Genomic DNA, 27,500 nt, shown 5'->3' on the forward strand with positions numbered 1-27,500 from the left:
AGGATTGATTTTAAGATTTTATTGTTTGTTTTTAAGGCGTTGAATGTGCTGGCCCCCAAATACATCTCGGACCTCATCCAAATTTACTCTCCAGCGCGGTCACTGAGGTCCGAGGGCCAGCTCCAACTTGTGGTGCCTAAGACGAGACTTAAGACCAGACTTAAGACTTAAAACCCACTTTTAGTCTCTGGCTTTTAACTCGGAGTGAGTCGTATGGTCCTGTGTCTTTTAGTTCTTCGTTTTTATTGTAATTGGTTTTATTTTTTATACTTTTATTGCTTTGTTTCTTGTTTTTAATATTTTAATATCTATTTTACTATTTTATTTCTTAAATGATCTTTTAGTTTTGGATTATTACTTTTTATTTTTACTAGTCTGTGCAGCACTTTGGAAACTCTGTTTATAAAATGTGCTATATAGATAAAGTGGATTGGATTGGATTTATACTGCCCATTAATACAAATGCTGACTTTTGACTGACACTATCAGAGAGGTATTCATTCAGCAATATGAATATTGTGTACTGTATCATACTGAACATAATAAGTGTAATAAGTGCTCTGATCCTGATTCTCCACAAGGGGGCGACAGGGCGCTATAGAAGACACTTGTACTGTAGCTGGGGGCCCTCTCAAATAATTCCTGCTGTTTTCTGTCATGGCACAAAGCATGTTGTTGTTCATGCTTGCATCATTCAGCTCGTACAGTTGGCCTCTCGGATGTAAACACGAAAAAGCTGTTTCACTCATGATCGACACTGGCAATGAGGCAACGCTATTGATCCGAATAAGGAATGATGCTGAGAGCAGGTGGTAGTGGGCCAGCAGAATCAGGGATTTAGCGTTTCGAGGTGTACGTATGGCCGACCCTCGCTGGAGAGCGGTGAGGGGAGCGTGAGCGACTCCAAACAGATGCTCAAAGCGATGGGATGTGCCTCCATTGTGATCAGAGTGGACAGTTGAATTGTTTGCCACCAAAAGGTTCTTTTCTTTTCAGCGACAGGCACAATGGGGCCCCCACCTCACTCACACTCTGTAGGGGGGGTCGCGCGTGTGCAAGGGGGCTTTATAGGGTGATCCTCTGCCCGTACACCCTTTTTTCTTTTGCTGTGCTCAGATGGACTTCTGTGCTCCCCCCACAAAGCCCTCCTAAAGCTACCGCAGGGCAGGGGTTTAAATGTCACGCTTGGCCATTAGAGCGCCCTGCCCCCGGCTCGTGTCTCCTGGGGAGGGACGGGGAGAGAGGAGAGCTAAGGGGAGGGACAAACTTGCTCCTGCCCCATTGTCCGTGGCGATAGGCATGAGGCGCTAACTGACTCCGCGTGGAGTGTATCCTCTCGCCACGCGCCACGGCCTTGTGCCGCTCTCGCTTGCACACAAAGGCCGTTTGTGTTTTCTCCGTTTGAGCCAAGGCGCTGAATGGGGCCATTGGTCACGCTTTGTTTGACGGAGAAGCCTGAAGGCTCCACATTCAGATGGCCACCAGGCTTGATGATGCACGCCACTTTCCATGTGGAGGTCCTTCTGCTCCTCAGACAAAAATCAATGCGAGGTTTGGTGCTTGGTCTCGTACACCGTGACAATCTGGAGTTGGATGACTGATGTGTTCATGGGTGAACGAGGAGTGCTTGGAAATGTGGAACCTCGGTTGGTGTCAATGAATCAATGACTCAAATGTACTTGGATTGGATAAAAAATTCCCATAAGAAATACTGTAAATGCAGTTAATCCATTCAGGACACCATGAAATATTATTCTGATTGTACATGCAGAAATGTATATAAATTACGATGGAAAGGGACAAATGAACATTTAACGAACCTTAATTGAAGACTTGATTGTTGACAAAGATGGCTATGGGGCAGCTGCAATGGACGAGGGACCACCTTCTTGTTTTGCTATGAGTTATTTCACATTTGCACTTTTTGTAGCCATGATGAAGAAAAAAAATAGCGACTTATGCCGTAACTGTGTTAGTTAGCAATGAACTACAGAGTCAACTTCTGATGAGGTCATGAAGCTGGGGAACAATGACTACTGGTTCCAGTTTTCCATGCTTACATGCTGGACAACAGGGGCGGGGATAACATGACCATATTGTACGATTCCCCAGGAACTGAAAGGCAACTAAGGTTCTACTGTACTTGAAAAGGTATTTTTTTGTATTTTTTCATAGTTGTTTGACGTAAAGAGCAGCACAGCGAACGAGTGGTTAGCGCGCAGACCTCACAGCTAGGAGACCTGAGTTCAATCCCACCCTCGGCCATCTCATGTGTGGGTTTTTTTCCGGGTACTCCGGTTTCCTCCCACATTCCAAAAACATGCTAGGTTAATTGGCGACTCCAAATTGTCCATAGGTATGAATGTGAGTGTGAATGGTTGTTTGTCTATATGTGCCCTGTGATTGGCTGGTGATCAGTACAGGGTGTACCCCGCCTCTCACCCGAAGACAGCTGGGATAGGCTCCAGCACCCCCGCGACCCTCGTGAGGATAAGCTGTAGAAAAAGAATGAATGTTTGACGTAAACCTACACTAAGTTTGCCAGTGTGAAACTATTTCAAACATGCATTAGTATTACTGCCACCCACAGGACAGGAGTGGAACAATGCAACCGTACAGTATTCATGCACACTATCCCCGGCAGCCATTAAAATTGTAGCATGTTCCTATTTAAGCAGCACCGGATTGATTGAGTGACAAGCCTTTGAAGCAAATATACGAGGTGCCAGCCAACTTTATCCCGGCTCAAGGTCCCGGGCACGTTCTTTACTCAGCCAGCAGATTGAGTGTTTTATGTATCTATTTGTTCTAAATAGGGACACGCTTGACCTTGATGCAAGATGTGTGCGTTTGCAGGGAATCATCCGTCCTGTCAGCGCTGACCTTGAACCGCCAAGGCGCGGGCCTAGCTGAGTGCACCAACTCATTTAACTCCTCGCGTTGTTATCGACATACTGTAATCGGGAACATTATAGATGATGAAGAAGTCCTCCGCAATACACTCACGTACACTCACGTGCCACACGGGCCGGCAATGGCAGACACGCCAAGCTGGCGGCGTGGACCGTCACTGTTGCTTTGGCTTGTTTTTGCACCCAGTGGCGGCTGCAACTCATCACAAGCAGAGCACCCCGAGGTGCTTAAGGACATAGATCATTTCTGTGCTTTATGTCCTTTTTTAGCACACATTTGTCTGTGAGGAACACTTAACCTGTTCAGACTTCTTCTCTGACCTATTATTGATCTTCTTAAATGGCCGACTTCAACATGTTGTCTGAAAAACATTGAAAATGGTGAAAGTAATTATTGTCGCCATTACTGCAAGAGCCGGCACCCTTTTAGAAATGTGGATCTTAACACCAGATTACGTGAACTATTATACCGTCATTTGCAAGAGGGGCACAACGTGGGAATTAAGGAAGCTTTCTCGGCACACTTTTCATGGTTTACTCTTCCAATTTGGGGTATTTGAAGATCTGGTGTCATGAAAGCTCTCAAGATTAAAACGTGATGAGATTTTTCATGCAAAATAACATTAATTAATAATTAATTACACGTTCAGTGAAAATGAAATTAATCATTTTGCCTCTAAATACCGGCATGGTGGACTAGTGGTTAGCACGGGTTCAATTCCACCCTCGGCCATCTCTGTGTGGAGTTTGCATGTTCTCCCCGTGCATGCGTGGGTTTTCTCCGGGTACTCCGGTTTCCTCCCACATTCCAAAAACATGCTAGGTTAATTGGCGACTCCAAATTGTCCATAGGTATGAATGTGAGTGTGAATGGTTGTTTGTCTATATGTGCCCTGTGATTGGCTGGCCTCCAGTCCAGGGTGTACCCCCCCTCTCGCCCAAAGACAGCTGGGATAGGCTCCAGCACCCCCACGACCCTCGTGAGATTAAGCGGTAGAAAATGAATGAATGAATGAACTTTGGTCTTGTTTACAGAGCCATCTGCCAAGGTTTTGAAGCTAAATCTACCATATAAAATGACCTTGTCTTTGTCCATTTCTGCTACTGTTGTTCCCACTTGTGGCTCCACATCAATTACCACATTTCCTAAACTACGGTGTGGGCCAAGGGTCAACAAAACTCTCTCATCAACAAAAATAGCGTCATGAAGGGAGATTCTCATGAATACATTCATGTGTTAACTTTGACAGCCCAGTTTTTATGGTTAAAGTTCATTCTCAAAGAAGGAACAGAGATTGGCCGGTCGTCCAAAGCAGTAAATATTCCAACCTTTTTCCCTTTTCAGTGATCCACTTTGCCTTTTTGCTCTCTTTTAGATTTGTTTTCTTTCCCCCGAAGGAGTTTATTGCCTTGTCATAGCACCGATCAATAGAAAAGGCAAAAAGCAGCCCGATGACATATCTAAAAATTAATAATTGATACACCATTCAGGTGACCCGCTTGTGTTGTAATGTTACTGTTCAGAATTCCACAGTTGGTGAATGCAAGTCATGTAGAATTGTGCAATTTGGTGTGGATGTCTTTGTTGGTGGGGGCCAAATCATCTCAGCAACTAAATATGCGTTTGAGTCAGAGTACTTTGGTTCCACGATTCATCTTTCATCCAAAGGAATTATACACTGTAATAGATGATAAAATGTATCTCCATGATATCTGCTGTAATTTGGGAAATGCTGTCAAGTGATACTGTGGAGCTTGCATGCCATGTGATGATTAATATTTGAAATCATGAGCTGATGTGTTTATGTCTTCTAAATGGTTTGGCCTTGCGCTGTTTTTTTTGCAACTCTGATCTTTAGTGCCTCCCAGAGAGAAAGAACTAGATAAAATAAAAAAAAACTTGAGATCCACAATCGCGTAAATAAGCGCTGTAGTTGTGTACATCGCAAGAAGGTCACCGCATCCTTTTCAGCAAGTCCTCTGTGGTGCTGAATGTATATTTCATATACAGCACATCCATTTGGAGCGCATTTTCACTTTGACCAGGCGAGGAAGCCGCCGCAGGCCACAAGGCAAACTTTCTTTCTCTCTCCTCCGATGGCCTTTGGAGGTTGACTTCTGCTCTCGCAGCGTTTTCTCGTCTCCGGGCCTTTCCATGCAGCCAAGGTGCAAGGGCAGCCACCTCTCTCAGCCCCTTCCTCCCATACGTGCACATCAACGTGCACATTTCCATTTCAGCTGCAGCGCAGCAGATTAGCAGATCCAGCAGCCCAAGGCTGCTCTAAGACGTCCGTGAGTGTTGGTGGGATGAGTGCGGGCGAGCGCGAGCCCCCCAAGACGTGTTTGAGGCTGCTGAGGATTCCGTGGATGAATCCTGGATGAAGGAGCTGAATTGTCAAGTGTTCATTGTCAACTCGGAGGACTCACGTGGTTGCTTCCTGCTGCACTTGTAGTTTCTCCACGGTTAAAATCCACACGGACTCCAGACTTGGTGTGTAATTTAAAGACACAGAGTTCTGTACTTTCATACAACCTAGGAACTGTCCATTTCTCTTGGAGATGAATAAAATATCTATCTCTAACACGCCTGGTTGAGCCAGCCCCACGTTCCATCTGGTGTTGAACCAGGGTTCGCAGAAGGAGAATTGAATGAATGTTGTTGTAGGGTCTTTTGTGACCTTTTGGATGAGTGGGCGCTCCACTCTTGGGGTAATTTTGATTGGTCAACCACTCCTGGGAAGGTTCACCATTGTACCGTGTTTTTGGCATTTGTGGTCATGGCTCTCACTGTGGTTCGCTGGAGTCCCAAAGCTTCAGAAATGGCTTTATAACCTTTGCCAGATTGATATATCTCAATTCATCCGAGTTATGTTTTACCATTTTCTCATCCTTAGGGTCATGTAAGTTTGTATTTTTTTTCCTCCCTTAAAGCAGACTTATTATGCTTGTTTTCGTCCCTTTGTATTGAGTTGTGGACTCCTATAGAGCAGCTAACCTGCACAGAAAACTTTCTAGAGCTTCCAGAATCTGTATCTATTCCAGCTAGATTTTCTAGGCTTTCCAAAACATTTTGTTTGGATTTACCCGCTTCGGGTAATGAGCTGGAACGTGAGAGTGGTCAGCGTTTATTGAGTGCAGACAATGTTGGCACAACATTGGTTGTGGAAATTTGGTCTACACGTTTTTTGCGGGACTACCTGTGTTTGAAAAACTCGGGTAGATCCACCGATTGGTGGAAAAAAGGCTATTAGCAACTTCAGACATCGGTGAGCTTGTATGTAATTTGCATGCATGCAGGTACCTGTATAATCTGTGAGGCATGCAAGACGCCACCCGTATATGTAATGCTACACAGACAACCGCTTACTTATACAAAATGACCCCAGTTAGGACACTGATCAATGAAACTGTTACTTACAGCTCATGCTTCTGACTCTTCAACATGACCAAGTAATGTTTGAAAGGCATTGGGCTTCAGCAACAGTTTGCGTATAATCCAGCTTCCACCATGTTCACAAAACAATCCCATGTTTTTCTCTCGCAACTCCAATCACTTCTACCTGACGTTTGCCTCTTTAGGAAGTTAGCGTTCCCTCAGACCTGAACAAATATTCCCTGGAAGCCATTGCTCTGTTCTAACATGGTGAAATCTTCGACAAACAGCAGGTTTGTACACGGGCACGCCCATAGGACGCCACAGTGAGGCGGTGTTAGAAGAAACTCTGCAAGTGGTCAGAGCCATTCCAAACTTCATTCATTCATTCATTTTCTACCGCTTTTTCCTCACGAGGGTCGTAGGGGGTGCTGGAGCCTATCCCGGATAGGGGTACACCCTGGACTGGTCGCCAGCCAATCACAGGGCACATATAGACAAACAACCATTCACACTCACATTCATACCTATGGACAATTTGGAGTGGCCAATTAACCTAGCATGGTTTTTTTTGGAATGTGGGAGTACCCGGAGAAAACCCACGCATGCACGGGGAGAACATGCAAACTCCACACAGAGATGGCCGAGGGTGGAATTGAACCCTGGTCTAGCTGTGAGGCCTGCGCGCTAACCACTAGACCGCCGTGCCACCCCCATTCCAAACTTCTTTCAGGGAACACTTCCAAATGCTTAAACCTCATTATCTGAAACTTTGGCATTGTTTAACACGATAATACAACGTTCTAACATTTATAGGTCAGAAAAGTGGAAAAAGCATAATAGGTCCCCTTGAAAATAAAAAAAAACTGCATTTTCTGTTCAGTTGTGTTGTCATTAACGAATATTTAAATATCCCGTCATTAAATATGCAGGTGCGTTCTGAGGCAACCTTTTGCTTAGGTGCTAACATGCATCAGGTGTACAGTATTGGTTTTGGAAAGCAACATGTCACTGACACTCAATGTGTCATTTGACCAAAATGCTCCAACGAGACCGATCCCTCGGCAACGGTACAGACTACAACTGACCCGGACCATGTGGGCCCACAACGGCTAAATTGTGGCTGAATTATTGATACAGTGGCGTCGGGCGCGTTGCAAGTGGGGGCATGAAAGGGAGCCAACATGGGAATGGTCTGCTAATTTTATATGGGAGCCTCAGGGCACATTCCTCCCAGTGAAGACCAAACATATTGACGTTTGTGTGTGTGTGTGTGTCGGGTGGAGATTGTATAGAATATGTGTGTGTGAGACAAATGCACAGCTCGGACCATCACGGCATATTGTGTGGCTAAGTGCAGTCAAGATGATGTGCTTTTTTTTATCGTTAGCTCGCTCGCAACTAATCTGCGGCTTTCATCAGCAGTGTGATAAGAACATGGAGAAATGACGGAGATGACTCGTGATGTACAAGATCAAGCTGTTTGGATGGGGGGGCATTAAGGGGGGGTCCGATGTTGTTGACCATCACTGAGCTGGCGGGCTAATTTCTCCACACGTGTTCAAAAGCCTTTGTGTCTGCGGCGCACTTTTATGGAATGGTGATGACCGTGCCTCGGGGCGACAGACACCTGGAGGAGAGCCCACCTTCAAATCGGCAGCCCCTCGACTTCAACCATGACCTCTCGCTGGAGGGAACCCTCAGGCGAGATTTAAACGAGCTCCCCCAGGTCCGCGATGGTGCCCCCCCACCACTGTTCACTGTTGGCCACCCTTTTTAAGCAGTGAATTGACCCTCTCTGATGGTTAATTGTGAAGCGTATTTGAATTGAAGAAGGTAATTTGGGATAAAGCGACATAAAAAGCTACACGGGCGAGCAAATGCGCTGTGACATGCAAGCAAAAAGCTTCTTTGGGAGGGATTGTGGCTTCTTTGCTTCCCTCCTTCCTTTCTTTCACGATTTACAAGACATCCTTATCAGCTTTTCTCCATGTTAAATACTATCACTTCCATTTTTACAATCCTTTTCACCCTCCCCTCCTCCCGTTATGGAGGACGAATGGTGAGAGGAGCGTACAATATACAGACTATTGATCCACGCCCATCACAGCGGAAAAAAAGTCGGGTCGGGGAGTGGGGGGAACAGAGGGGGGACTGGACACGGCGATCGATAACCCTACTCTATCAGTGGTTTCCATGGCAACTGGCCGGGGAAGGACAGAGGGTTGCCATGCATTCTGCACCTGTCCGTTTGGTGCGCCTATTGTGCTAATGAAAGTGTCAGGAAAATGAATGCAAAGTCCACGTGGAGCTTCCAGACCGGCATCAACTTATTATAATTATTACAGAAATTACATAAAGGTTAATAACTCATCGGGAAAGATCGGGATTTCTGTGACCTCTTCCCTCCGCTCCCTTGAGTGGGATGAAGGACTCTCAGAGGCCAAATGGGTAGTGGCATGTCGGACGCACATCCGGGTCGGGTGCTGGGGTTCTGAGGTTTTTTTTGAGGGGGGGGCGGAAACATGCGCCGATAACGGTGTGAAATCAGCAGTTGCTTCCTGACTTTGGCGGGGGGCCTCTTTTGTGGTTGACCCCAATTTTGAGGTCGAGTAAGCGTGATCAATGTGCCAGCAATTAGCCCGCTGTGAACGCTTGCAGAGCAGAGAAGTGGAGCAACCGAGGTCCATAGACGGTACCGAGGAAGGGGGGGCTGGAGGTCAAGGTTAGCCACATCAAGCGGGCTGAGCTAGGCAAACAGGAAAACTTGACACGCAGTCCACCTGAACCTGGCGCCCACTCAACTTCGAGCCCTCTTTCAAACGGACCAATGGAGCGGGGCCGGATGAAATGGAATCATGATGTGGAGCCCTTGTTGATCATGTGTGGTATTGATCGGCAGTGGAAGACGCAGGACTGTGAAGGAGAGAAGGTGGAACCTAATCAGCCTTGGCTTCTTGTTGGGCTGAGGATTCAGGTTCACTTGAAGACCCTCGCTAGCCACCCTGCACCACGTCTGTGTCGTACGTCCAGAAGAGCTGTCGCTAAAGATGGACATGGTGGATGAGGGCAACACAGTGTACCCGCACCCGTACCCGACCTTATGTGTTGATGGGCGGATGACCTCAGACCCCTTGTCTGTGCAAAGCCTCATTCTTAGAAGAACAGAAGATAGAGGTTGTGGTGCTGAAACGGGGGTGGGGAGTGGGTGGTGGTGGCGTGAATTGATAACCCCCTGGGCTTCTTGCTTGCTTCTGCCTCCCCCACAGGCTCCCATCCCAACACCAACACCCCCACCTTATGCCGATCAATGACAGTTTCATGTGGCTTCTCTGGGCCTGCAGTGACGTGTGTCCTATTGATTTATCGACTTGACTCCAGGCGAGCCAGCTCAGAAGCCCCTTCTCTCAGTAGGCAGCCGGGCCCCAGCCAGGCAAAGGCGCACAACCCTCTCGCCCCCCTCACACAAACACATGGGGGGGCTCATGCCAAGTCATCTGACTGTACAGCTCTGACTGTCCAAGCTGCACACTTGTTTCCTGCGTGACTCCTCCCTCTGCTCTCTAATTTCAAGCCCCCACTACCCTCCCCCGGACCGCCTCGCACTCCATGGGACATGTAGAAGGGACAATGAGGGAAACACACATTCACTGTCGCCTCAGATTTCCACAGGCGACTGTTCCACTTTTATGCTTAAAAGCTTCTTTTCTGTCGTGCGTGTCGATGTCATGCTTCTGTGGCCATGCCCCCCCCCCCGCCCCATTTACAAGGGTGACGGGGACACGGCCCATCCTTTTACACTCTTCCCCCACCCCTTTGGGGTCTCCTGTGTCCAGTGAAAGGCCAGTGGACTCAGGGAGGGCAGCTGGACACTCCCCGTGGCCTGGCATGTAGGGGATGGGGGGTGGGGGGTGGGGGTGTCCAACACCATTAGGATGTTACGATGGCAGCTGGCCCTAAAAAGGACAAGTAGGGCGGTGGGGGTCAGGGAAGGCTCAGAGATCAGTGACCTGGCCACAGTCTCCAGATGGGGGGGTGGGGGGTGGGGATCGCGTCACAGCCCGGCTCTGGCCACGTGCCAGATGACCATCTGGGGTGGGGGCATCATGTTTAGTGGGTAGAAACAAAAGTACAAAAATCTGTGAGCCTAATGTTAAAATGGGGGGTGGGGGGGCACTGCAGCTGTCTGGCATGAAGTGCGGTGCATCTGTTAGCTGGGGGCACATTCTCCCTCGCCCCCTTGCCACCTCAGATACTGACACTGACTGAATGACATGAGTCCACCAGGTGATGCTGGAATATTCCTGCATCACGTGTGGAATATTGAAGGAAAGATCGCTGCTGGACAGCGTGGGATTATTTGGAATCTATACATGTGATGGCTATCCGATCACTCAGAGCTTCAGGAAGCAGCTTTCACGTCAAAGGTTGGCATTATACGGAAATATGACATCTTCATCTTCACTCTGACAACCAGTGCAGTGATTAGGATTAAAAAGGTCTTGGAGAAGTCCGATGTTTCTGAGGGTCCATCCATGAGTTGCACCTCTCAGCTTGTTAGACAAAAGAGAGAATGACATTTTATAAGAGAACGTAAAATGGAGTCTCGTAAAGGTTAAAGGTGTCTGTAAATGGAGGAGGGAGGTGGGGGGGGGGGGGGGGGGGCAGGTGACCCCCTCCTCCAGCTGAACTGTTCAGTTTGATGGCTCTGATCGAAGAAGAGATTAGCACTGGTTTGCTCACCTCCTAGTCCCCAGTCCTTTCATCCTCATTGCCTCTTCCTCGAGCCTTCTGTCTTCAGCTGTTTAAGGTGCTACAATTGTCCCTGTCCTCACTGGGTGGTGGTGGGGGGGCGGGTTGCTGACCTCGGTCCCATTGTCATGCTGGAGGAGGAGAATCTCCAAAACCAACAGCCGTCCTGACGCATTCATTTTGGGCGTTGAACATTTCTCATTGTTTGCTAATAAAAGAAATCTTCTCCTTCATGTCAGATCGGCCTGTAATAAGATTCCTTTGGACCTGAGCAGAATAATCCAAAGGGTTAGAGGACATTCAAGTGCTTCAATCTGCTGAAAATTCCAGGAATGTACATGATAGTCCGGTCTGATGTATGCTCAGCACTTTTTGTGACTCAAAAAGCCTCGTGTGAAATTTGATTAATCACGAGAACCCCGCCTCCTGATCCAAACACTGTTGGAAGTGGAGACCACTTGACAGGACTGATACATCAGCCATGTCCTGGAACTGCAGACTTCCATGTTATTTACACACATTCCAACCAGCTCGCTGTTAATTTGTGATGCCTCTCATGGAGGAAGATGACTACTCAGACCAACAAACGAACAGTACCACCAGACTCAGACTCAAATAAGACGAGCTGAGAGCAAGAATGAGTGCTTCTCATTACTTATTTCACTATAAGTCGCGGGGGTGCTGGAGCCTATCCCAGCTGTCTTAGGGTGAGAGGCGGGGTACACCCTGGACTGGTCGCCAGCCAATCACAGGGCACATACGTATAGACAAACAACCATTCACACTCACATTCATACCTATGGACAATTTGGAGTCGCCAATTAACCTAGCATGTTTTTGGAATGTGGGAGGAAACCGGAGTACCCGGAGAAAACCCACGCATGCACGGGGAGAACATGCACACTCCACACAGAGATGGCCGAGGGTGGAATTGAACCCTGGTCTCCTAGCTGTGAGATCTGCATGCTAACCACTCGACCGCCGTGCCGCCCCTCTTTTGTATTAACAAGCGGAAAAACAAAAATGTGTATAAACACACTCATGCAGCCTGTATCTCACACACACAGCCTTACAAGCAAACTAAGTTAACCCGCCTAGCATTCATTCACGAGCAAGTATTTTTGAACGGCTCTTTTAAGCGAACGATGCATGGGCATCCATTGATAGATACAAGAATATAAGATATTTAAGGTTCTCATACCCAACAGGGAATCTTTTCTCCTCATTCACTCAAAAGAGCCGTTGAAAAGATTTTTCCCATAGGAAATCATATAAATTAGGGATGTCCCATAATTATCAGTACAGATAATTATTGTGCCGATATTAGCATAAAAATGCAATATCGGTTGATATCGGTATAAGATTTTTTCCCGATCATTCATTCATTTTCTACCGCTTATCCTCACGAGGGTCGCAGGGGTGCTGGAGCCTATCCCAGCTGTCTTTGGGCGAGAGGCGGGGTACACCCTGGACTGGAGGCCAGCCAATCACAGGGCACATATAGACAAACAACCATTCACACTCACATTCATACCTATGGACAATTTGGAGTGGCCAATTAACCTAGCATGTTTTTGGAATGTGGGAGGAAACCGGAGTACCCGGAGAAAACCCACGCATGCACGGGGAGAACATGCAAACTCCACACAGAGATGGCCAAGGGTGGAATTGTTGTGAGGCCTAACCACTTGGCTGCCGTGCAGCCTTTTTTCCCGATCATAAAAACCAATATTTTTAAAATGCTGTATACAACACATGTGTTCATTCCTCCACAGGATGTATGTCATGTTACACACATCAGCATCGGTATCGGCTGATATCGGTATAGGAAATTGAGAGTCCAACAATATCAGTTTTCAACATCCCTAATGTAAATTCAAGTAATTCATTGTAAACATACAAAAATATTATTTTGTAACAATAATATTTTCTAGAGAACAATTACTGTCCAAAACTGTATAAAACTGAGCCAAAATTTTGATGAAAAGTTCAAAAAAAAAAAAAGAAAAGGTTTGACTATACTTTTTCGGCAAGTAACTAGAAACTATAATTACTTTATTGAGTCATTTTCTCAACACGTGCTCATTAGCATCATGGTAGAGAAGATGAATCTGCATAAAATGACATGTAGAAAACCGCATCGCCTTCATTTGGCTATAACAAGGCAGGGGGGGGAGGGGGCGCGCCAGTCAGCCAGCTAGCTCGGGCTGAGGCGTATCGATTGATTTCCCAATAGCCTCTGGTCCACGAGCGGCGAACCCTGGCCCTGGTTGCTAGGTGACCACACCGTCCGAGATGGAGAGCGGGGTGATGGAGGGTGACAGCAGCACCGAGGGTCAGGGGGGCACTGGTCATTCTCCAGCCCCCTCTGGGATTCTGCCGACATGCAGATAATGTCATGAAGCTGGACCCGGGCTTGCAACGGAGCCCGCCATTTTTTCTGCGGCCTTGCGCTCAATTTTACGACTCCGATTACAACAGAATAAAAGCGAAAAGCATGAGCTTTTATGGATGCAACCTCCCCAAAAGATAGTCTGAAAATATTTATGATGCCACATATGGAAGTATTGATCTCAAACAGCAGCATGTACACTCAGTAAAATAAAAAGATGCTATCTCCACAGTAAGTTATTTGGATCTGCATCCATGCATGGCACCCACAAAGCCTTTCAAAGTAAAAGCAGGCCGTCCAAGAAGAAAAGAATAATTGTGTAAACATGAAGTGGCCATCATCTATAGCACATATTCCAGTGTGATACATGATATAGCCTGCACCGCGCTCGTCTACATATCGATCGCTGGGCCGCCACTGAAAAATGATCCAGAAGAAGCAGCAACGGGTGGGGGTGGGGGGAGGCAGGGGGGTGGATATAAAGTAGGAGATGAATGTAAAAGGATCTACATCCCACTGTACGCTGCCAGAGAACTTACCAGAAGGCACAAAGCCGAGCGCGGGAGGGGGCGGATGTTTGTGTGGGGGTCACAGGGAGGAACATCCCGGGAAGGCCACCTTCCTGCTCCCGTCTTCTTCATCCCGCCTTCATCCCGTGCCATGCTTCTCATGTGGGCCTCACAGGGAGTCTGCTGGAGTTCCATATCCCGAGGAGGGAGGACTTGTGTGTTTTCCTCCCTCTGTCTATTAATAATATCTGGGGGGTGGGGGGGGATGTTTGCTTGAGTTGCGGCCCAGATGTTCCTGCGTTTGCCGCCCTAAGCTGTGATCTTAAATATTCTCTTCCCTGTGATGGGTGAGCACGGCTCGGCCTGAAGGCCTGTGTGAAAGACCTCCATCCTTCAACAGCGAGGGGGAAGTCCGCTTCCCAAAATCACTTACAACAACAAAACAGTCACTTTTATCCTGATGATAGTCCAGGAAATCAGAGGAAGTTCAACTTCCTGACCGGAACGGCCTTAGGAACCACAAAAGCCATGGCAGCTCCGTGTGAGGCGGGATGAGGGAACCCGCCTGATCCTTTTCCACTTTTAATGTCAAAAGTGAGAACCCTATTGAACCCGATTGAACGCTGTATTCCGTGTGTCTTGGCTGCAGGTTCAAAGGTCATATGACTTTTTCTGTTTTCTTTTCTCCTCAAACCCCTCCATGTAACCCTTCTGTCAACTTTTCTGTGTGTGTGCATGCATGTGTGAGTGTGTGTGTGTTGCAGAGCGGGGGAGGTGGATGTAGATGGTATCAATGGCGGCGGCCAGCCATTGAGCTTATTGATCAGTTACCTTTCTTATTAACATGCTGATTAAAGAGAGGCGGGCGGCTGAGCAAGAGAGGGAGTGCGCAGGAGGCTACATGCACACACTCTTCACCTCCTCTCGCCTCGGACGCACGACCACGCAGGGAGGATTTAACGGCCGAGCTGGAGGGAGAATCGGAGAAGAATCGGAGAAGAATCGGAGAAGAATCGGGGGGAATGAGGAGGCTGAAGGAGGAGGAAGAGGATGCATGAAAAGGTGGGAGAGGAGTAGAAGGAAGGGGGGTGGGCTGGCAGAGGGGAGACGCGGGGAGGCCGACACACACTTTGACACACACACACACACAGTGTCTTTATCAATTGCTTATTTTTTTACCATTCAGGAGTACTTGAATACGTACACCAGGGCTTCCTGAGCGGGCGGTGTCAAGGTCACTCTGTTTACTTGTTAGTTGGTGAGATAGTAACATGCATGCTAGTGGGCGTGTCCTCATGTTTGAGGATGCCATGTAAGTACTTGCTAACTAGTTAGCTTGTGCGGTTAGCATGCAACACTATTTGATTTTTATTTAAGATCATATTTTATTCATTATCATGAACACAAACAACATTCATATAACATAATGAATGGTCGGTGTATATTTTTTCCAGATTTTTAGACATATTTAATATCATGGGAAGTGTGGCCCCAAGAAAATTAATCATTACAAAATGATATTTTAAGGTTAAAATTAAACATAATAACACACAAAATTATATATGTGTGTATTTTTTTATCTTGACAAACATAATGTAATCACCACAAGAAGTATTCATTCATTCCTCTCATCTGTCATGACATGAGTCTGATGAGTTTCTCATCAACAAAAACGGAGTTTCAATTCTCACCAAGAAAATAAAGTCTGCAAGCTTTGCTAATTTGGCCTGTTTAACTTTTTGATTGAACTAATGACTAGAGCTTTTAAAAATGCAATAAATAAAAAGTAAGCATGCCCCCACGAGTAAGATTGAACATAATGAGTATTAAAGCTCCCTCCAGCCAAATGATGCATTGATTAGCATGCAGTTAATGATGCATTTGCATCTTATATGAAAACAGTTGTAGGGCAAATAGACGCTGTTTAATATGCATGGATCAATAGCCACAGCTTACAACACACACACACACACACACACACACACACACACACACACACACATATATATATAAAGGGCACTTGATAAGGTACACCATAATGACGACAATGTCATTTAACAATATTATTATTATGATCTATTGTTTCTGGTTGTCACCGCGTCATACTGGAAATTTCTGTTGTTACTAAAATATATATTTCATATTACAACAGCAATGCGGAATATTTAGGTGGAAAGAAAATTAAATACAACAAGTATAGAAACGGAAATCAGCTCAATTGAACAGAAAAGGAAGGCAATCAACGCCTGGGCAACTAATAATAATAATAATAATAATAATAATAATAATAATAAAAAGAAGAAAAAGAATAGCATTAATGAGTGTAATGGTAATACACTTCTATCGTGCTGACGAAGTAATTAAATATTCGTTTCCTGCCTTATACTTTTAATTTATTTATTCGACTTACATATTTGTGGTTGAGTTCTAAAATATTTACGGATAGAATCATGAATAATTATCAGATTTTAGTCTTGCTATTAAAAAAAAAAGATTCAATTGGATGGTGTTTTTTTCACACGTCTAATCCAAATGAATGCACGTATTGATTAGCACGTGCGCGTCATGTCATCGATTTCTCAGTGAAGCAGAAAACTTAAAAACAGACCCCCCCCCAAAAAAACCCCAAAGAAACAAACAATAAATAATATTACATCATGCCCCCCCCGCACTTGAATTATGTTATATTTCAATATTTCATCAAATAAAACCTAAATACTGTATCTGTAATATATTCAATGAGAAGGTAGCAATTTTCGTTGATGAAAATGAATTAGAGCAAAATGAAAGAACATTTCAACGGTAATACATTTCATTGGGAAGAATTTCAGCATTTAAAAAATATCAGATTCATGCTTTTTGTTGTTGTTTTCACCACGAAACATTTGACGTGCTCATAAAAATATTACATTTAAAGGCATCGAAATAACTAAATACGTGTTGCAGGATTCATTTTTTTTTTAAATTCAACGAATTGTGTTGCTGTACTTGTGTTTTTTTTAATAACCAAGAAACATGACTTTCATTTTCACTGTAAAGGATTTGAATTGTCAAATGAGATTTGTTGTAATACAATCATATATAAATATATACCGTAATGTACAAATAAAGGAAGTTCTGGAATGAAATGTTTGAAATGTGTGTTTGACGGCTGTGACAATAAAATGACTAAATGGCTAAACTTGTTTTTCTCTTCTGTGTGTGTAAAATGGGGCTCTATTTATTAATACTGAATATGAAATATTAGCTAGTTATGAATATTATAATCGTGTTTATTTGAATGTCAGTCATCGTCATCATCATCGTCACGTCTGTTAAAAGGTCAGTGTTAAGACAATGTAAATACAAATAGAAATCAAACCTATTCTTGGTTGTCATGGGCACGTGATCCACGCCAGGCCACGGGGACGTCCTCTGACCTTTCACCTTTAGGCCCCTTGCAGCCACGAGGATACTTCACCATCGGACGAAGATGGACCTCCTGTTTGAAGAAAGAACACAAAACTCATGTTTAACACAAAATAACAAGAATAATAACCATTATTGTCATCATTGTTAGGGATGTACGTATTTAAAATACTTTACTAATACAGTTTAATTCATGACAGTAAACTTATTGTAATAAAGTTCCAAAGGAGACCTATATGACCCAGGATTCTAGAACCTTCTGCTGCTGGCTGCTGCGTGCACGCGCATCGATCGTGCAGCATCTGCTGTGCACGCTCGGCTCGGCCCAAACAGCAGAACCTTTTTAGCATTTAGTATCAGTAACACACACACACACACACACGTCACACCACTAAATAAACACATTTTAGTTGTCTTAAAATAAGCATAAAATAAATACATAAATAAAATAAATGTAACAAACATGCTTAATGATTTTACTACTTTTGTCCACACATTAACCTTTTTTTTAAGATTTTTGGCACACAATCTATTGAAATATATTATAAAAGCAATAATAATGAAAAGTCAGCCTTCATATTATTTATTATTATTTATCTCATTTGATGGTGTACCTAATGAAGTGTCCAGTGCAGGCATTAATAAACACAGTAAGTAAAAAGATGATGAAGAGAAGGTGGTGGGGGGTGGGGGGTGGGGGTGAGAAAGAAAGCATCTCCACCTACCTACACCCCCCACCCCCACCCCCCACCCTGGAGAGAAAGGGTTAATTGAAGAAGGAATTTCATCGCACATCTGTCAGATTTTAAGGCCGTGACGCACCGAGGGGAGGGCGGGGGAGGCAGAGGGAGGGGGGAGGAGAAAGAGTTGGTGCTCAGATCGATGAAGTAGCAGCAGAGGAAGAGGAGGAGGACGAGGAAGAGGAGGAAGAGGAGGAGGACAATCTCAGGAGATAATGAAAGAAAAAGAGCAGAGCTGCTGCTAGAAGACAAGAAGAAGAAAAGCAGCCGAGAGCATTTGGTTGGAGAAAACAACACAACAACAAAAAAAAAACAAAAAAAAAAGGTTCGCGGAGATTCGGATGGTGTGCACGAGATGCTCAGGACGCGCAGCAGCCGTGGACGCGCACAGAGAGGCGCCCAGTGAAGGTAAGATGTGGGATCATCCTCTCATTTTATGAACTAAACCAAGCAACCATTCCGTGATTTTATCATCTTTTCTCTACAATTGCTCATTTTTACATCATTAGAACCGTGCACGCGCCACAAATCAGAACGCGATAACAAAAAAAAACAGCGCATGCGTGAGATAAAAAGCCCAAATGCGGTGGCAGGATCCAAACGTGCACGACTCGAACGGTCCGTTGTTCGATTCCTGATGTTGGAAGTTGTGCATGCTGAAACATTCCTGTGTGTGTGTGTGTGTGTGTGTAGGCACAAAGAGAAGGTTCCCGCTCCAGTGGGAAGTGTCAGCTGGTCCAATTGGTGCTGAGGAAGTACTTAAGGTGGTGACATCATTAATTAGACGGCGCTAATCAATCAATAAATCTATAAGCTCCACGATGGACGGGAGTCTGGGAGAGATGTCCCTTCACGCTCACTCGGACCTCTCGGCCGCTTTCCCCCGGCCCCCCCTGGGCGGTCCCCCACTGGAACCCGAGCACAGGGCACCGGCCTTCGAGCACTCCATGTCGGCGCTGGGCTACAGCGGCGACTCTCCATCGGGCTCAGGCAGCACCTACACCACGTTGACCCCCCTGCAGCCCTTTGACGATAAGTTCCACCACCATCATCATCATCATCACCCCTGTCTGCCCGTCAGCAACGTCATCGGCAGCTTCACGCTCATGCGGGAGGAGCGTGGAGGCCTGGGTGCCAACTTCTACAACCCCTACGGCAAAGACCTCGCCATGACCCAGAGCCTGACGCCGCCCTCTGCCGCATCGGGCCTCAGCTCGTCCGTGCACGGCTACGGTGGTCTGGCTAACGGCCCCAATGGCGGTGGTGGCGGCCAGATGCTCCATGGCGGCTACGACGTCCACGGGGGGAGTCTCTTCTGCAGAACATCCGACTTCAGCCGCGAGATGTCCCCTCCGGGTCTCGGCGGCACTGACATGTCTGTGGGCCATCAGCTGAACAAGATGGACCCCCACCAACACCCAGCGGGCCACCACCCTCACATCTACAGCCAGCACTACCAGACTCACCACCACAGCCAGCAGGCCTCCAAGATGGCCGACCACTTGCACTCCCTGTCCTCCGCCGCATCCTCGCCGGGTGAGGGTGCACTGGCCGGGTCGCAGGGTGGTGGTGAGGAGATCAACACGCGCGACGTGGCCCAGCGGATCATCACAGAGCTGAAGAGGTACAGCATCCCCCAGGCCATCTTCGCAGAGCGCGTCCTGTGCCGCTCGCAGGGAACGCTCTCTGACCTCCTGAGGAACCCCAAACCTTGGGCCAAGCTCAAGTCGGGCCGAGAGACCTTCAAGAGGATGTCCCGCTGGTTGCAGGAGCCCGAATTCCAGAGGATGGCCTCACTACGCCTGGAGGGTGAGACCTCTTGCACACACACAAACACACACATAGACACACAGAGATGTTCTTCACAGACGTCTTTGGTCTCACTAGAACCTTGACAACCTTGTGGGTGCAGACATCCTTACTGTTGACTTTACTGGCTCGAAAAAAGTACATTCTTTAAAACAAAAACAAAGCTTCTTGGGACAGTTCGGTTCTTTTCCACTTTGAGACTGACCAGATTCTATTAGTAAACAATTGATATGAGCTTTTGCTGGTTGGTGGGTCTGCTAGTTGGTTGAACAAATACTATGAGCTTCCACTGGTTAGTGAAACAATTAGGATGCCATTCCGCTGCTTGGTTAAACCATCAGTATGTGGTTCTGTTGGTTTATGGTTCTGTAGGTCAAACAATTAGGTTCCGTTAGTTAAACAATTAGTATGAGGTTCCGCTGGCTGGTTTAACAATTAATATGGGGTTCTGGTTAAACCTAAACCATTTCTATGATGTTCTTCTGATTGGTCAAACAAATAATATGAATTTACCACTGGTTAGTTAAACAATTAGTATGTGTTTAATACACACACAGTATATGGTTCCACTGATTGGTTTAACAATTAGTATGAGGTTCTTCTGGTTGGTCAAACAATTCTATGACTTTCTACTGGTTAGTGTAACAATTAGTATGCCGTCCCGCTGCTTGGTTAAACCATCAGTATGTAGTTCCACTGGGTTAGGTTTCAGTCGGTCGAACAATTGAGATTCCATTGGTTGGTTTAACAATTAGTATGAGGTTCTTTGGGTTAAACAATTAGAATTAGGTTTTGCTGCCTGGTTAAACAATTAGAATGAGGTTCTGCTGCCTGGTTTAACAAATAGTGTGAAGCGCCGATGCTTATTCTAAACAAATAGTATAACATTCCTCTGGTTAGTTAGTCTGTGAGTAACAATTAGTATGGGAGTAACAATTAGTATGTGGTTCTGTTTGTTAAACAATTAGTATATTGTTCCACTGCTTGGTTTAACAATTAGTCTGATATTTGGCTGGTTAGATTAACTCTTAGTATGAGGATCCCCAGTTTAGTTTAACAATTAGTATGAGGTTCTGTTGTTAAGCAAATAGTGTAAGGATCTGCTGGTTAATTAATTAGCATACAGTTATTATATACGTATATGTTGGTTGGTTATTTAGTAAGAGATTTGGCTGGTTAGTTTAACTATTACTATGAGGTTCCTCTGGTTTTACAACTAGTATGAGGTTCCGCTGGTTAGTTAAACAAATAGTGTAAGGTTCTGCTGGTTAAACAATTAGTATGAGGTTCTATTAGTATGAAGTTCCACTGTTTAGTTGAATAATTAGTATGATGTTCCATTGTTTTTTAACAATTGGTATGGAGTTCTTCAGGTTAAAAAATTAGAATGCAGTTCTGTTGTTATTGAAACAATTAGTATGAGGTCCTGCTGGTTATTTAAACAAATAGTAGCAAGCTGTCATGATGGTGTTGTTGGACACACACACACACACAAACACACACACGTAGCTAGAGCTAAGTCTGGATCTATACTTGTGTTTCCACCATATTCAGTTAGTCAGTTAGTAGGGTAATTAGCGGAGTTCCACATAAACTATTAAACAATGGACTTGTGTGGAATGTGTGATGAAGTGCATGTTGGTGTGTATCCGGCATTAGAGTGACGGGCCTAATAATAATAATTATTATTATTATCAATTATAATTGATTATTATAAATAGATTATGTTGATCTATGATGTTGATTTTGGATTCATGTCATCTTTCTTGAAGCCATTGAGTCCAAATGGTGTGCAGTACATGCTTCAACCAGCATAGGTGCTGTTGATTAAAGCAGGAGGTCTGACATTGTAGTTCTAGGTCAAGGATGTCCTGAGTGTGGTCCGGGGGCCATTTTCAGTCTGCAGCTGTTTTTTTTTTTCATTGTCCCTCACATATTGTAAAAATAAAATCCATAAAAAGTAAGTATCAATTAGATATATTATTAGAAATTACACAAATTAGTTTCATCAGGTACAACACAAAGCCAAAATTTGTATCGTCTCCTCACATTTCAAATCACGTGACAGTCTTTGGGGATGGAGGACACGGCGGCCAGCATCAGCTCACCTCTGTGTCCTCTGCAGGGATCACACACACGCACACACACACGCACATACACAACTGTGGCTGATGAAGGCCACCATGACAATGGCGTGCACACGTAATGATTGCCTAACAATTATTGATCCCTGATTGATGAGCGTGGAGTGCATGCACGTGTGCTCACTGATGGCTGTGTTTGGTCAAAGATGTTCCTTCTTGTGGTCACACACTTCCTCTCTATAATCACCGTCGTAAAGAATGAAAGCATTCTTGGACAGCGAGCCACTTTTGGACCTGAGCCTATTTCCTGGGGGGGTCGGTGGGGGGGTGTTGTTCCCTCCTGGCCGAGCCCCTTTTTGTTTAATTACAAGCGTCTATTGATTTCCATGGGAAAGAGCGGCTCGCCGCACACACACCTCCATCGCCATTCCAGACAGGAATTAGAATTCCGCGAAACACTCTTCACCTCACGTTTGAAGCCACCAAAGCAGAAATGGCTTCAACATGCTGCTGCCGCCACAATTTGTCGGCCATGTTGTCTGGTCAAACGAGCGTTTATCTGCAGAGACATTTAGCCAAACACGTAGGCACTGATCCTGGGATTTATCCGCAGTGTCTTTGTGTGCACGGCGTGGATTATACGTGATGGCGTCCTCCAGCGCGACGAGGATGCAATCAGGACGAGAGTCTCCAAGTGGAGGAGGGATCAAGCACGTTGGCGACGAAGGTCTGCGCCTTCTCAATGGCCGCCAAAGGTCAGCGCGCTTTAGCTGGAGTGGCTTCTGATGGCCCGCGTTTCACGCACGCCCGCAAAGGTCAACGGCGATCGCATTTGCATATCGGGAAATTACACCAACCGAATTGTTGTTTTTCTCCACCCCCCCACCTCCCTCAATAGCACGGCCCTGGAAGGGTTAACCAGCCTGGCGGGGTCGACGAGTCTGAGCTGCACACATTTAATCAATAATTTCTATCAGCCGCTGGCCCCACAAATCAGCTGAGGGAGGTGGGGGAGGGGTTGAGCCGCCCTGAGGTGGGGGCAGGGGAGCGGTGGAGGAGGTGGTGGTGGTGGTGGGGGGGGGGGTGCAAAAGGGATCTACATCACGTTGGAGCAACACGAGACGCAGCATACATCCCGATTAGACCACGTTCCCACGATCATAAGACGCTCGTTGGGGGGGGGTATTTATGTCAGCCCACCACCGCCGATTTATAGCACGATGATTGTGAGCCTCTTACGCACCATTACAGTGTTAGGAAGCATTTACTTAATGGCCGCCACCGCCGCCACGGCCAGTCGGTGAGGGAAGGAGCACCCCCCCAACGGGCCATACTGTAAATCCTCCAGCCGCTATCATCACAATACATCACTACGGAATAGAACAGGCCACACCCCCTCAAAAAACATCACTACTGTATAAAATAGGCCACGCCCCCATATATGTCATCACATCAGTACTGTATAGAATAGACCAGGTCTGGACTAGCTATCCCCCCAAAATGTATTTAGTTTGATGTGTGTGTGTGTGTGTTTCAAGGTCACACTCAGCTTCAACCAATCAGCTGAGATTTCCATTGTAGCTTTAATTCTTTGCAACATTTTATAATATAATTGTGTCGGCTGGCCTGTCATGATAATTTATAAATTAGTTAATCGAATGATTAAAAAAAACATCGATTGTTTTGCTGCCTTGATAAACTGACATGCCTGTTTGTTTTCCTCGTCTGTCTGTACCACACAGGCTGGGTGCCAAGAGGGTTCACTGTGCATGTGTCTGTGTGCATTGGTTTATAGTGGAATGAATGGATAGAGTGAACCCTCCCGTCAGCCTCTTTGACCCCCAGTATGTGGAGGCGGGTGTTAGCAACTAGCTTGCTAATGCTTAGCAGTTAGCAAGCCGAATGCCACAGCCCCGGTTTGGCTGTGCAGCAGAGCCTTCATCCTGACAGTCAGCCAAGTAAATAAAAAACAAACAATTTGCATTCTCACAGACAGTGTCGCTTGCTACATTGCAAAAGAAATGCAACTTGTAAATTGGTTGAAAAGACATCATGATGGGAAATGTTAGTATTAATTGCCTGTGAGAACATACATGTAGGTGTCATCAATAGTAATTTCTCAATTGTATAACTGAGTGAAAGAAGTGGTAGAGCTCTTTACACACTCTAGATAACTGTATGTGTGTGTGGTTTTTATTGGCGTGTTTTATTTTCCTAACAGAGACAGGGTCCATTTTTTATTGTTTTGGGATGATTTTTATGAAATTGCAATTTTTGCATTTTTATTAATTTTAATGAATTAATTTTGCATTAAAAAAATTAATTTTATTTTCATTGAGGTTTTTTTGTTTAATTTATTGAAAAGCGCTTGACATTCCAATTAAAACGTTAAATGTATCGAAATTGTGTCGAAGTTTATTGCTTTTGATAGGATGCACTCATTATTTTGCCATATAAATTGAAAAGAAAAAATTGCCTCAAAAATTGTTGTCGATGATATTGATTATCCACAATAATTTGTAAGACATTCATCATCCAACATGTGTCAGCCTTACAGTTGAATATAAATCTAATTTTAATTTTATTATTATTAATCAGGTTAGAAGTGAGGAAGTAGTGTGATGCACTCAATGGTCAGTTTTTAATATATTTTTTAAAATATTTTAGCTTAGCTTTTCGCACGCTGTGTTTTCTGCATGTAGGGATTGGCAGCGCTAGGTCAGATCCTTTTGTGTGCGTCTGAGTGCAATGGTCAGCAAAACATGTGGTGTGTAGATAGAAACACAAGTTTAAGTGAACATTTAGATAATTGCTCAACTTTCCCAAATGTTTTCCCCTCCCCCTCCTCTCCCAAGTGTCTAATAAAAGATCAATTAGTGATTGTTGCTGAGTCAGCAGTGTGTTATTTCACTGTGGTGTTGTCGGTCAGTGGACTATTGTGTGAATTGAGAGTCTGGTCAGAATCTCACAGAGGAACACTGTGATGCGTTCACTGACACAAGCTGCTGATTCATCTCTTTTAAGTCGTCAAGTTTGCTGAGCTAATCGCTTTTCCTTCAACAAATCCACTTTCCCTCCGCTTAATCCATTTGTCCCCGTTAGCCGGCCTCCACCTTTGCTGTGTTTCACGCGTCTTCCTGCTTGTGTCTGCAGCCTGCAAGCGTAAGGAGCAAGAGCAGAGTAAGCTGGAACGGAACCAGGGCCCCAAGCGTACCCGGCTGGTCTTCACGGACCTCCAGCGCCGCACGCTCATGGCCATCTTCCGGGAGAACCACCGGCCCACCAAGGAGCTGCAGGTGACCATCTCTCAGCAGCTGGGCCTGGAGCTGTCCACCGTCAGCAACTTTTTCATGAACGCTCGCCGCCGCAACCTCAACAAGTGGGCCGATGAGGGCCGCCCCTCCTCCACGGGGTCCTCGGGCTCCAGCGCCTCATCCTCGGCCGTGTCCTGCAGCACGGCATGATGGTGTGGTGCGGCGGGTAGGGGGCGCCAGACGGGTCTGAGCAGAGACCGGCCGAAATAAATGTCCTCCTGGCGGTCGGAGGGACGGAAGCAGCCGTGATCCGTGATTTAACCAAAGTGGGTGGTGCCCTCGGAGTGGGAGGGGCCAGAGTGATACGAGGGCGGGGCGGGAGGTCCCGCTTGTACAGTCCTTTCATGACGCCATCTTGTTTCTTCTGTTGATGACGTAGTATAGAGAGGCTGAAGGTTCCGCCAATCAGGAGCAAACATACTTTGGTGCGCCTTCAAGTCCTCGCCACTCCTGACCAATCAGGAGGTGCTGTTTGCTCACATGTGCTGAGTGACTTCCTCAATCAAACGCCATCACCCAAAGACAACCCCCCGTTTTTGTTGGTGTCCTGTCTTTCCTCGAGAATCAAGACGGAAGAGGAAGAAAGGGATGTTTTTTCTTTTTTTTTTTAAGAATTACCTTTTTAGCATGTGTGTCCATGGCGATGGCTCTAGGACTACGTGATGGAGCGTCTGACTCGCAGCTGTCAATCATTCCTACAAACTGATGCCCCCCCCACCGGCTTCCCCCTCGGCCTTGAATGAATCACAGGGGCCAGGACAGAATTCCAAACCAAAAAGAATCCAAACAAAGAAGATCTCAGCTCCTTAAGGGGAGGAGCTATCAGAAGGGGAGCAGCTAGCTACCAAGAGGGGGAGGAGCTCCACCCAACTATACAAACTGTCCACACTCGAAATGTTTTTTTTACAGGAGCAAAAAGAAGGAATTTGATGTTTTTGTACAGATGTCAAGCACACAGCTGGATTCCTAGCGACACGGTGGCGCTGCGGGGCGCTTTTGTTTGAGTCCCGCCCATGCAGGTACAAGGTCATTGTTTTGGTCCACAAAGGAAAGGCTTTGATACGCCTCCTTATAGCCAATAGCTGACTGACGCGATCAATACTATTTATTACTCTTTGTGTATTTATTGTTTTAATTTATTTGCTTATTTATTGACGCTAACTATACGATGTAACTATTTATTTGTCTGTTTGTGTGAAGCCTTTTTCTGATGGGCACTTTTAGCGGTAGAATCCCATCGTAATACCAAAGATGAACATTGCTTCCCTGAATGTACCGATCCCCGAAGCCCCGCCCCCCTCCCCGTGATGTTACGTACAGTATCTTTAAGGCCTGCTCCTCTTTCTTTGTGCTCTTAGCGCTGAGGCCAAAGCTTCTCTGAATGTCGTGATATTAACGAGTAACGTGAATTAATAACATTATCATTCTTATTAATAACGATAAGAATAATAATGATGACAACGTGATGGCATTGTGCCCCCCGTCACTTTCTCATGAGCTCGTTTGAAGGCCTTGTTGGGTATCTTCAAGGTTCAAGGTCACATGCTCGTGTCCCCCGGGGGTCATGCATGGTTGCGATCCAAACCCCACCCCCCTTCCCCCCACCCCGTGTTCTTCGCCTCATCAAGTCCTCTGCCAGTGGTCTCAGTTCCAAGAGCATCCTTGAAGGATCTTAGTTCCTTCCTCCAAGAGGCTCATGCTCAGCTTTTTGTCCTGAACTCATCACTGGGCGGGGAAGGGTGGGGGGTGTTTCCATGGACAGACTGTGCGTCCTTCACAGCGAGCGCTTGAAAGATTGGGAGGGGGGGTCATTGACTTGAAAGGAGTCTTTCTCAGAGGGTACTTGGTCCACAGGTCGTGCTGGGTCAGACCTGTGGGCTTTGGGGGGTGTTGGGGGGGCGGGGGGATCAGAGAGGAGGTGGAACCTTGCAGAACGAGGATGAAGGTTGTGCTGAGTGTAGGAGAGGCAGGAAGGGGCTGATGTATTAAACTTTAATGTGTAACAATTGCAAGAAGCATGCTGGGGGTGGCGGGGAGGGGGGGGCTATTATCCAGACTAAAAGAGGTCACTGTGCTGACCCCTGCTGGACAACTTTTGTCATGTGATCAAAGCTGAGCTTCCCTTGATAAGTGAACATTCTGTCTACATTCTAGAACCCCCTAGTGACCCCCCTCCCGCCCCCCACTGAAAGCAAAAACACTTTCAG

The 27,500-nt window shown here is 45.9% G+C and overlaps 2 protein-coding genes across 2 annotated transcripts in view; one reads left to right on the top strand and one right to left on the bottom strand.

The window, feature by feature from the left end:
- Positions 1 to 27,500, bottom strand: part of LOC131105414 (procathepsin L-like) — a 39,141-nt gene that overhangs the window by 4,598 nt on the left and 7,043 nt on the right. Inside the window, exon 9 of the mRNA XM_058053491.1 lies at positions 17,300 to 17,419. The gene's annotated coding sequence lies outside the window, so the exon portion shown is untranslated. The remainder of the gene's footprint in view (positions 1 to 17,299; positions 17,420 to 27,500) is intronic.
- On the top strand, positions 18,293 to 27,094 carry onecutl (one cut domain, family member, like). The gene is made up of 3 exons (XM_058053487.1): positions 18,293 to 18,494; positions 18,780 to 19,895; positions 25,133 to 27,094. The coding sequence occupies exons 2-3, from the start codon at positions 18,908 to 18,910 to the stop codon at positions 25,441 to 25,443; spliced, it is 1,299 nt and encodes a 432-aa protein (XP_057909470.1). The 5' UTR covers positions 18,293 to 18,494; positions 18,780 to 18,907; the 3' UTR covers positions 25,444 to 27,094.

The sequence above is a fragment of the Doryrhamphus excisus genome, chromosome 17, assembly GCF_030265055.1.
Source record: "Doryrhamphus excisus isolate RoL2022-K1 chromosome 17, RoL_Dexc_1.0, whole genome shotgun sequence".
Lineage (NCBI taxonomy): Eukaryota > Metazoa > Chordata > Actinopteri > Syngnathiformes > Syngnathidae > Doryrhamphus > Doryrhamphus excisus.

What these genes read in the sequence shown, in the direction of transcription:
- onecutl (XM_058053487.1), top strand. Translation starts at nt 18,908, where the DNA reads ATGGACGGGAGTCTGGGAGAGATGTCCCTTCACGCTCACTCGGACCTC. An exon ending in GGCCTCACTACGCCTGGAGG is followed by an intron (nt 19,896 to 25,132) that starts GTGAGACCTCTT and finishes TTGTGTCTGCAG; the next exon opens with CCTGCAAGCGTAAGGAGCAA.